Source organism: Chaetomium globosum, genomic scaffold (assembly GCF_000143365.1).
Source record: "Chaetomium globosum CBS 148.51 scaffold_1 genomic scaffold, whole genome shotgun sequence".
NCBI classification, from domain to species: Eukaryota; Fungi; Ascomycota; class Sordariomycetes; order Sordariales; family Chaetomiaceae; genus Chaetomium; species Chaetomium globosum.
In genome coordinates, this window is record NT_165976.1 from 1266401 (window position 1) to 1276975 (window position 10575).

At 55.5% G+C, this 10575-nt stretch overlaps 4 protein-coding genes across 4 annotated transcripts; 2 read left to right on the plus strand and 2 right to left on the minus strand.

Annotated features, from left to right (window-relative positions):
* Positions 1 to 676: 676 nt before the first annotated feature.
* Positions 677 to 3158, minus strand: CHGG_00416 (uncharacterized protein; the record flags this gene model as incomplete). The annotated part of the gene is made up of 4 exons (XM_001219636.1): positions 677 to 698; positions 795 to 921; positions 981 to 2727; positions 2787 to 3158. The coding sequence occupies 4 exons, from the start codon at positions 3156 to 3158 to the stop codon at positions 677 to 679; spliced, it is 2268 nt and encodes a 755-aa protein (XP_001219637.1).
* Positions 3159 to 3456: 298 nt separating this feature from the next.
* CHGG_00417 (uncharacterized protein) lies at positions 3457 to 3777 on the plus strand (the record flags this gene model as incomplete). The annotated part of the gene is made up of 2 exons (XM_001219637.1): positions 3457 to 3472; positions 3560 to 3777. The coding sequence occupies 2 exons, from the start codon at positions 3457 to 3459 to the stop codon at positions 3775 to 3777; spliced, it is 234 nt and encodes a 77-aa protein (XP_001219638.1).
* Positions 3778 to 5668: 1891 nt separating this feature from the next.
* Positions 5669 to 6761, plus strand: CHGG_00418 (uncharacterized protein; the record flags this gene model as incomplete). The annotated part of the gene is made up of 2 exons (XM_001219638.1): positions 5669 to 5743; positions 5808 to 6761. The coding sequence occupies 2 exons, from the start codon at positions 5669 to 5671 to the stop codon at positions 6759 to 6761; spliced, it is 1029 nt and encodes a 342-aa protein (XP_001219639.1).
* A 1573-nt stretch (positions 6762 to 8334) lies between these two features.
* Positions 8335 to 10473, minus strand: CHGG_00419 (uncharacterized protein; the record flags this gene model as incomplete). Its single annotated transcript, XM_001219639.1, has 1 exon — positions 8335 to 10473. The coding sequence occupies one exon, from the start codon at positions 10471 to 10473 to the stop codon at positions 8335 to 8337; it is 2139 nt and encodes a 712-aa protein (XP_001219640.1).
* Positions 10474 to 10575: the final 102 nt, after the last annotated feature.

A 10575-nucleotide genomic window follows, 5' to 3' on the forward strand; every position in this document is an offset into this window, starting at 1 on the left:
TGCCTGCTGGGCTTATCTATGCTGTTACACCTCTGTGTTAAAGTAAAAGTCATTCTTCCTATGGGAAGTCGAGCAATATCATACTTTGCTGCTTGTTTCTTGCTGAATCAGCTAGGGACAGCAGTTGGGCCCAAAGCAGTTAACATGGCTGATCGCCAAAAGTACATATCCAGCTACGAAGATCACGGGATTCATAGAGACATGTTTAGGAGCGGAATCAAAACAAGAAGCGACGAACTTGTCCAGGCTATTTAAGGGAACCATCTAGGGTTTGACAATATCCCTTGACAGCAAATGCTATTTCACAGAGACATGAATGTCCCGAGGTTTCTTGTATTTTTAGGGCCGTCTGTACGTGTATCCTCCCAGCCCATTACCGTCCGTCCATGCATGCCGGAAACTATTAATTTGTATGCCTTGGAGAACAAAAAGTCCCACCCACGCCACAAGCACCACCCATTTCCCGAGGTCGGGATCTTGTAGTAGCAAGACTGTCGTCGTCGTGGTATGGTTAACCCAAGAGCCCTCAAAAGGAAGTACCCTCCCGCATGCCGCGAGCTACCCCCGATAGCCATATGTGCCCACCCGACCGAATGCAAATGTGACATTAGAAGTGTATTACTTGCTGCCGTTCCGAGGCAGCATCCTTCATTTTGTAATGATAACGGAGAAACCATCAAGCCAAGGGCCACAACTGCCTGTGACACCACATATGTTGTAGCCTCTCGGGGGTATCAAGGTATGTCTGGACATCGGTTAGCGGGGACCTCAATGATAACAGAAGAGGCACATACGGGTCACCGCCATGTGCATTCCCAAACAGCGGACTTCTCCTGCCCAGGCTGGTTAAGACTTGGATACCGTCGATCCAAAAACCGGATCGGACAAAAAAGCCCGTGATGTACTCGCCACGCCGGATATCTGTTTTACTCGAGTCAGTAATTGGTCTCGGCCACGGGGAACATGAGGGCGATGCGTACCCATATCAAACACGTCACCGCCCACCTTCCCGCCCTTCTTCCCAAACAACTGCCTCGAGTCGTCATCATACACAAACTCCATCCCGTCCACGGCCGACCCATGGTAAACCACCACCTTCGACAGCACCCGGTCCTGCTTCAGTGCGCTCGTGAACACAACTTCGTGCCCTTCAGACCCCTCCATCTGTGACAAGCCCAGTTTCTTGCCCCTCAGCGCCGCCTTGGGCAAACCAGGTACAGCACTAGGAATCCGCACGCATGTCGCATCCTTGGAACAGAGCTTGTTAAAGTCATCTACCTCCAAGGCGCCGCCTCCGTAGGATTTGACCGAGATCCGCAACCGACTTTTCCTTTTCGCTTCGGAAAGTCTGCCGCGCAAGTCTTGCTCGCTCAGGGAGACGGACCGTTGGACCGGCCCGCCATTATCAGGGGCGTACTCAATCCACGCGTGGCAGACGTCGTCGCCCTCGCTATAAATCTCGACATAAGCTATCCCCGTGGCAGCGGTTACCGTGAGCGTGCCGCCCTCCATTGGCCAACCCTGAACGCTGTCATCCGGGTTCAAGACGGGGTCGTTGGGGAGGCGGAAGCAGGGGTGGCTGCGGAAGTGAAGACAGTCGAGACGATGCCAAGTGCACTCATCTCCCTGGGAGACGGGGCCGCCTTTTGAGTGGGTTCGGGTGGAATACGCTTCACGCGTGAGGAAGGTTCGGTGGAGGGTAACATAGTCTCTGAGCATGACGCCGCTTTCTTGATGAGGTAGGCCAAAGAGATGGCCTGTCTCGTGCAAATGGGCTCCAATTCCAATGTTGGCTGCCTCCCAAGAACTTCCGGCGTCGTTGCAGTCGTTGCCGACGTGGTTGGTGTCGGTTGGCGTGCAGTCTGTGAAGGCCGGCACTATCTCCTCAAAGCACGTTGGATAGCTCTGAAGACAGTGGGATCCGAATATGCCTAGATGCAGGTCACCGGCTCGCCCACCGAGTGCCGCGTGCCCAACGATGGTTTTCGATTCTGTGTCCCAATGTGCGTCTAGAAGCAAAACCGACACGTACAGCTTCTGACCTGGGAGTGGCTTGAAGTAATCTCGCACAGCATCTGCAGTGATGCCGTAGAGACCCCCTGCGTCTGTAGCCTTCGAGTTTTGCTGTGCCAGGTTGAGACTTCGAAGCTCAGCCACTGTTTTTTCGGTCCGAATAATATGCACTCTTGCTTCGGATCGAAGAACACCGTTCTCCCTGTCGCGATGGTTTGCCGCGCCTGTGGTCCATTCCTCCTCAAATCTAAAAGCACGCCGGCCAAGCTTGTTGCGCGACATTTGCTCGGCCGTGAATGCCTGCCACAGGTAGGCGGCCATGCGGAACTTGCGGACCGCAGTCTCTAACCCATTTCCTTCCCTTTCCATTCGCGCTGGTACGGCATCGAAGGTACCGGGGGAGTCTTTTGCCAACATGATCGCCAGTTGTAGCGGAGGGGCGCCGACGGGTGGAATCATGTGAACTGTCAGGTAAGAAGAATGGATAGGGTTGGAAGATCCGCTGTTGGCGAGCTTTGGGCTAGAAAAGTCGAACCGCAACCGGTTGGCGCCAGGCATCAGGTACACCATGGCTTTGAAGCAAGAGTTGTGCACTGGCCAAGATATCGGGGGAAAACTGTCGTCGGGACGGCTCACAGTAAGCGTGCCATCAAGGAATTGGTGAAAGGGTTCGCCGATGGTGCCGTGGACGAGTAGAACCTTTTGGTAGACCTGCTGCTCGTTAGTAACCATATATATAAGCCACGAGGCCCGGGGACCCGAGGGATACTCACCCACGAACTATCTGCCACGTTGGTGATTCGAGGAGAGTACTGAGAAACTGGCAAACTCGGTCCTCGTCCGCCCGGCACCGGGGACCCCAGGCCGATCATGCCCGAAACACTAAGTCGATTGTTGCCGCCATTTTGGTAGAGCTGAGATTGGGGTCTTGAAATAGTAGGAGCGGGGGGAGGCAGCGGTTGGTCTTTGAGTTGCAGGTTTAAAGCCGGATCCGATTGTGCTCCAATCGAAGGGGGTGTCAATGAACCGCTAGTAGGAGTGGTGTTGTTCCCAGCTTCGCTCGATTCGTCCGTCGACCGCTCGGTTCTAAAACTCGCCCTTGATCGTTTTCGCAACTCCTTGAAATTCAAGAAGGAAGGGGCCATGGTTGTTAGTGACCGTAGGTAAGGTAGCCCAGCCCCGTCTTTGGCCTAGAAGAAAGTGGGAGAAACCAGGTGACAGGGGCGTCGCATATAGGGCCCCCGGAAGCGCCTCGAGCCAACTGCAAAGATAACCGTGATCAACACTTTGCGGTGTGAAATGAGCGAAACAGGATGGCGGTAGAGCAAGGTACAGAAGAAGGCTGCGGTGTCACAAAGTGATTCTTGAGGTGGAAAAAAAGCGGCCCTCCTCCCCTGACTTCCCGCTGTCAAGCACGCAGCTAAGTGAATTTCTGAGCGAGCGATGGATGACGTATGTAGTATGTTCAATTGGTTCCTACCGAGCAACACCCTGCCATTGATCAGAGGGTTGTCCGTTGAGCGATAACTATATACCTACTTTGTAGGATTAAGTACCAGGATCAGCTGCCGTGTTCCGAAAGTAGGGCAGCGCAAGGTTTGCCTGTCTCGCCCTCCCAGGCACGTTCCGCCGAGTGTTGGAGGTTGCGCCGAAGCGATCCAGACGAGCTGGAAGATGGAGCCTGCAATGGAGCCGGATGATGGAGCCGAACAGCTGGTCCGTCGATCACAACGACTGGGCAACGATAAGGACCCACGGCCCTAGCGATTGGGAGCGCCGGTTCTTCGACTTTTCGATATTTGTTCCAGATCGAACGGAGAATCGGATGTTGGCGGCGAGCACGCCGAGCAGGGAACTGGAATGTTGGAACCGGGAAGAGGCCAGTCAAAACAAGGAATCCAAATACTGCAACACAAACGCTAGGACGGCAGGACGGCCGGCGAAAGGAAATTCGGAAACGTAGGAAAAGAAATGGGAGAAGTTGGGAGTCGTGCAAGGTCCATGGCTTTGGGGCTTGTTGAGATTTCACCTTGATGGTCTTACCACACAGTACTTAACAGAAAACCTAGGTAACTTCCCGGCCCGGCCCTGACTATTGCTATCTCCACCAAAATAGGAAGCAGTAATCAGCGCAGGGCTGAATACGATGTCGTCAGGAGCTATGATTGAGGGGCCCTTTCCCCTTTTGATCTTCCTGCGGGATGCAAAGCGAAGTCCGAGTCTTTAGCGTTGCAAAAGTTTGCCGCAGGGAGCTGCCAACCCCCCAACACACTCCGTTTGTATTATGGAGCCAATCGCAAAGCATGCCAATGAGATGAATAATGCCATCTCAGGGGATGCATCGTGAGATAAAAAGGCGTGTGCTTCTACAGGCAGTTGGCCGAAAACGGAAAATACGAGGTGAGCCGCCGCAAGGGCGCTAGCGGCATGCTTGCTGGTCTGATCTGTTGCGGCGAGCGTTTGGAAGGGACGAAAGTTTAAATCACACGTCGAGGGTATTCTTGTTGCCTTTGGCCTAGATGCCGACGAAAGCGTAAGTCCACTCTGTAGTTATTCGTAGTTTTTAGTTATTCACTCGGATTCTTTTCTTCAATTTCTTCTTCTTGGTTTCTTTTCCTTTACTTCTTTCTATTTTCTTGGTTGCCTTTAGTTATTCTTTTCGCTTTTCTTGACCGTTTCTCACTTTTGGAGTTTGGCTTTTTTTGGCCAAGGGTGCCTCGGCCTCGTTTGCACTCGCTCTGCGTGCGCTTTGTTACTGTGTACATATCATGTCGTCCATTCAACGCTTTTCGGAGACGCCTAATTGTGACCGCAAAACGACCCACTGGTAACTGAAACTACACTACACCAAAAATGGCACACCCTTCCAGTTTGTTACTTGCCTCGCCGGACTCGGCTGTTGTGGAGCCCCTGACCCAGCTATATCGAGGGAGATATTCGTATGGTGTCGTAGCCCGGGTCACCGCCGGAATCCTCGCAAACGGCACGGCAAGTCTCGCCCGGTTTAAGCTCTGGCTGTTCACTGAGAGCCCAGGAATGCCCGCAGATATTTCGAAGCATCCAATAACTGCCCAATCCCGCTCGAGACTCCATTGCCACTGTTCTGCGGTGGAGTTGTTCACATCGGGATCAGGGAAGAGCTCTGCTCGGTGTTTGCTGGTGGATCAGCTTAAACGGAAATGCTGGGAATGCACAATGCAACCAACAAATTTGCTGGTTTAAAGGACCCCTGGCAGCCTGGCAAGCTCGCCCTGTGCCGCAGGTTGCAGACAGTGGGCCAGTGCTCAGCTGGGTAATCTGCCGGTTTCCACAGGAATGTGAATTTGCTCCTGTTCCTGCCCAGGCTTTCCAACCTCAACTCCTGCGCAACTCTCTTTGTTCCCGTGTTGAAGCGCCGGCGGCTGTGTACCGAATAAAGTGACCAGCCAGGAAGCAGATTGAGGTTTTGACACCACACAATTGCTTGTGGCCGGCAACAAAAAAAGTTTCAACGGTACCTCGACCAGTCCTCGTCGTTCACGGCGGTTTTAGGCGCCCAGCGCTGCAACCATCCAACCCCCCCGAGGCCTCACGCCCACCCCCGACGAACTTGCGCCCCCCGCCATCAGGCCGGTATCGACTTTCTGTATGCCTGCAAAATCATACCATCGGCAAGATGATGTCGTCGCCGTTGAAGAAGCAGCCCGAGGCTGTGGCGGATAGGGTGCTCAAGAGGGCTGAAATCAGCAAGGTACGGTGACTGCCTCCCTTGGCAGGGGTGTGAAGCTGACAAGTACTCATTTTTTTTGCCTCAGATGGCCCGGAGGTTACAGAACCGTCTCGCCCTCGCCCAGTTCAAGACGAAACACAATTTGGTGAACGAGACGCTGGATATGATCGAGCCCAAGTTCGAACAGGAGATGCGCCGCCGACGGTTGCAAGACGGCGATATCCTGTCCGACTCGTCCTCGAGCGCCTCCGACCTCCCATACCCCTCTCGAACACTCATGAGCTCACCGCTCAAAGCGCCGCTGTTTTCGGATGCCATTGGGTCTAGCAACGGTAGCACCGGGCATAGGAAGCGTACCTACCTAGCCTCCTTTGACGACAATGGGTATTCGAGTCCGAGCAAGCGTTTCCGCCAGTCCCCGACGGCACACCGGTCTTTCTCGAGTCACCACCCCTTTACCCAGTCGTCACCGATAAAACCGAGGCGGCAGCAACACTTTACCACTTCAACGGGCCCGGATATATCGTTTTACTCGGGATCAAGGCAAATCAGCGACGTCCTTACTACCACAAATTATGCGGCCCATTCGGATGACGAGGACGACTTGCCCACTCATTCGTTTCACGTCAACCACGTTCGGGTATCGCCGCCTCGAACGCCACCGATGCGAAGCCGTACGTTGATGAAGAAGCCAAAGGACAGGCAGCCAACAGCAAACGAGTCTAAATCTGGCGAGGAAGGTGCGGATCTGCTCTTGTATCTAGCAGCATCACCCTCGCCTGCGAACCCGCCAAGGAACAGGATGGAACCCCCGTCGACACCACCGCCGAAGAACAAGCTGGCGCTACCATCATCGATGATGACGACCCCTGGCGGCGGCAACCCCTATCCGGCCACTCCTGGACTTGGCTTTGACTTTGCTGAATTTCTTCATATGACGCCTAGCCCAGCGCAAAAGCCGTGGAAGACCCCTCTCGCGGGGAAGACGCCGCGCAGCGTGGCAAGGAGACGCCTCACGTTTGACGACATACCATCTTGAAGGCCAGTAGTTGGTTATGTTACGAGGCTGGCTTTCCTGAAGGGTTTCCTGCCCAGCCTACCCCAACCGATTTCCATTCACATTATTCGCCTACTTTCGACTGCGGCGAGGCATGAGACTGTCTTGCGCCATACCTTCTGATACCTTTTTGTCCGGCAACCCGGCTTTTTTCTCGGCTTTATTTTTTTATCTCCCCTTACGTCCTACAATTGGGAGCATCGGCGTTCCGGTTATGGTGGTTCACTCCTATTCACTAATACCACCTTGAGATTGTCAACGATATCACATTACCCTGTCTGTGAGCAAGCAGCGGTACACGATATCCACTAAAATTGCGGACGAGCGAGCAATGCCACCGAGCACGCGAGCTTTGGATCGGCGATTTCCCTTTGTTTACGACTATTTTCCTTGATTTGAGGCGGAACCCAGTTGAGTGGTACGGCAAGGGTCGAGCAGCAGCAGGGATTGAATACCGAGTGTACGACGGATGAGCTGAGTGCGGATGCATTAGGAATTGGGCTTGAGGTCGGCAATGGAGGAGCGGGACATCGAGGGGCGCGGGGACATTGTTGGCTCGGGGCTCAATTGTTGGTTGGAATGGCGCTTGAGTGCTTGCAGGCCAATGAAATTGGTTGCTGGGGAACCCCGCGCCGAGGACGCGCGCCGCGACTTTTCGAGTTCAGTTCGCGTTTCGTGGCGTTGCGCGGCGGGAACCAATCAGATTACTGTTCTGGAATGGGCGGTGGAGCGATTCTTCTCTCGTGGGAGCTGAGCCTGGAACGGGAAGCGCTTGTTGGAGGAACCCCTGAGGCCGTCCTGATGGAGGAGCAATGTTAGCGGCGATTGGAAGAATTGACAATGCATGATGAAAACGTGCATGAAATGGCGGCCTTGAAATAGGTGATGCGTTGGCAAACCCTGAACTCCCTCTCAAGTCCCTCCTCCTAGACAGCCACCCCCCGAGTCAACCCCCCGAATCCTGCTTGGGCCTGGACAAGAACATAGCACAATCGAAAGTGAGACTCGATGCTCCATATTTGCAGGAGACATGTGGCAGAATTCGTAGACTGGGTTTGCAAAGCGAGTGGAAACAATTCGTATTCTCATGCGCAAGCAGAGCTTCAAGACAGTCAAGCGAGTGTCGGGGTATCCTCATTCCTCATCCACACTTCATCCCTCATACCCACGCCGCATTTTCATCCTCAAACGGGAAATTCGCCCTCGACGCCCCTCCTTCACTGGGCATCGGCACCTAACCTAACCGGCCATCAGCTGATATCCTCAAGCAATGAGGGATGCAGGCAGCCATACCTCTCAGACTGACACCCTCAGTCGAGTACCAAGCCTTGTGCATATCCAGACCTGCGGCACTTGATAGGGAGATCAAGCGGCGGTGTCATCCGGACCGACCGACGATAGGACGGAACACCCACACTTCCTTTCCTCCCCTGAGCAGTCACGGCCAACAGACTCAAAAAACAAAACAAAACAAGCAACCGCCACAAACGCCATCCCCTCGCCCATCCATACACACAGCACAACACAAAGCATCAATCAGCCCCCCTAGTCACCATCACATAGCCTTCCCCACACTCCCCAAACTGCCCAAACTACCCCCATTCAGCCTCCCCCCATTAACCCTCCCACTCTCACCCCCACCACTTGCACCACCACCACTTGCACCACCACCACCAACCCACCTCCCCGCAGCAGCAGGCCCGACATCCGGGCCGGGGTCGCTCCAGTCCATGCTGGTACTGCCCCGATTGTCGGCGGACATGGCGCTGACGCCGGAACGAGTACTTGGAGAACTTGGAGTAGCGGGACGAGAAGGACTCGGCCCGGGGTTGCGCGCCCGCGCGGGCGGGTTCATGGCCATCGTCATCATGGGTTGTGTAGGCTGTTGTTGTTGGGAGGGGGAGGGGGAGGGGGAGGGGGTGGATCCGGCAGTGGCGGCTGTGCTGCTTGTGCGGCTGCCGGGGATGACGGGTCTGTTGTTGTTGCTGTTGCTGTTGCCGCCTGCGAGGAGTTCGGGCCGCTCGAGGTCGAAGGGGTCGGAGCGGAATTTGTTGCGCTGGTTGGTGGTTGTGGCTGTGGCCATGGAGCGGAGGGAGCCGGCGCTGTCGCGGTTGGCGTTGCTGTAATTGTAGATTGTGCTAGGTTGGCGGCCGGCGGTGGTGCTGTTGCTGCGGGAGCGGCGGATGTCGGCGACGTAGGTGGTTGGTTTGGGTACAGTGGGGGGCGGGTTGGTGATTGCGTTTGCGTCGCTAAAGGGGTTGGCTGCGTTGGCTTGGCTCACCGCTAGAGGTGCCGGCTTGGCCGAGGTGTGGGCGATGGCGTTGGCGTCGCTGAAGGGGTTGTCGTTGCCAAAGCTTAGATTTAGGCCGCCTAGGAAGTTGTCGCTGGAGTTGGCGCGGCCGTTGACCCGCGCGATGCTGTCTCGTCGTCGTTGCGCTTCGCGGTCGAGCTCCCCGTCATCCATGTTGAGAAGGGTCAAGAAGTCGGGCTGTGAGCTTGAGACCTTCTTCTCCTGGGTAACACCTGGGGGTTTCTCTTGGGCGCTACTGTTGCGGCGGTTGAATTTCTTGCCCAGTCCTGACCACCAATCCTTGAGACGATCCGTCGTGGTCGGCTCGGCCCCGATAATTCCTGAACTGGAACGACTGTGCCTCATGGCGGGATCCATAAATTGAGAAGTTCCCCGGTCCAAGTTCACCGATGGCGCTGTTCGGTTTCTGATATGGCCTCGGATTTTCTTGTAGTTGTGGCCGAGAGCAGCTTTGACCTTCACTGCCACAGGGGTTGGTCCAATACTCCCACGCGAGATCACATAACCGCCCTTCTCATCGCGGTCATAAGATGGAACCACGTCGAGAGGTGTCAGAAGGGTGCTTCTCCTTTTCCTTTGCGCCCGACGCCTCCACCACCAGATGAAGAATGCGAGAACGCTGATAGCGACGACCCCACCAATGACGCCGCCGGCCACTGCCACGGTCGACTGGACCGCATTGTTGTCGGAGTTGGGTATCGCACTCGTTTCTGCATCTGCCGAGGTTGAACCCGTTGAGTCGGCCACTGTGGCGTCGGTCGGCGTCGGCAGCGACTCAATAGTGGTGAGGAGGGGTGTGGCTACCGGGCCCAGTGGTAGGTCAGGAGGGAGGGACTCGGCGGGAGTAGACTCTGACGAAGCCGCCGGTGTTTCTGCTACAGCCGGGGCTGTTACGCTGGCATCAGCTTGACTGCTCTGTTCTACGGACGCTTGTGAGGGTGTTATGTCCGCAACGGCAGCGAAGGGCTGGGAAGTAGCGTCGGATGTCGGGAGAGCGTCAGGCGAAGGTGATGATGGGCGTGCCAAAGAGCCCGACTCACTGCCCTGGGCCTGCGCAATCCGCACCGAGCCGGAGGAAATGGTTGTGGTGGTAACTAAGAAGGGGCTCATCGTACTCGTTGAACTCTGCTCGGCCACTTCGGTGCCTGCATCTATGTCTGCGGCCGGCGCTGCTGCTAATCCCTTCGACGGGACCACGGCTATTGCTGTGGTTGAACTGCTGGTCGAACTGTTGGTCGACCTGCTGGTCAAACTGCTTGTCGTGGTCACCGCAGCGACGCTGCTCACACGCGTAGATACCGCCGCCACGCGGGGGACCGCCGTACACCGCCGCCCATTGAGGGTGGTCAGGAAAGCCCCCGATGGGAGCCCGCTCGATGCCATCTTCCAATTTTGATTCCTCTTCGATAGCCCTGATGCGCGAAGCCAGCCGCTCCGGACGAAGAAAATGGGGATGAACGGTACAAAAAAAAAGAGAACGAAAAT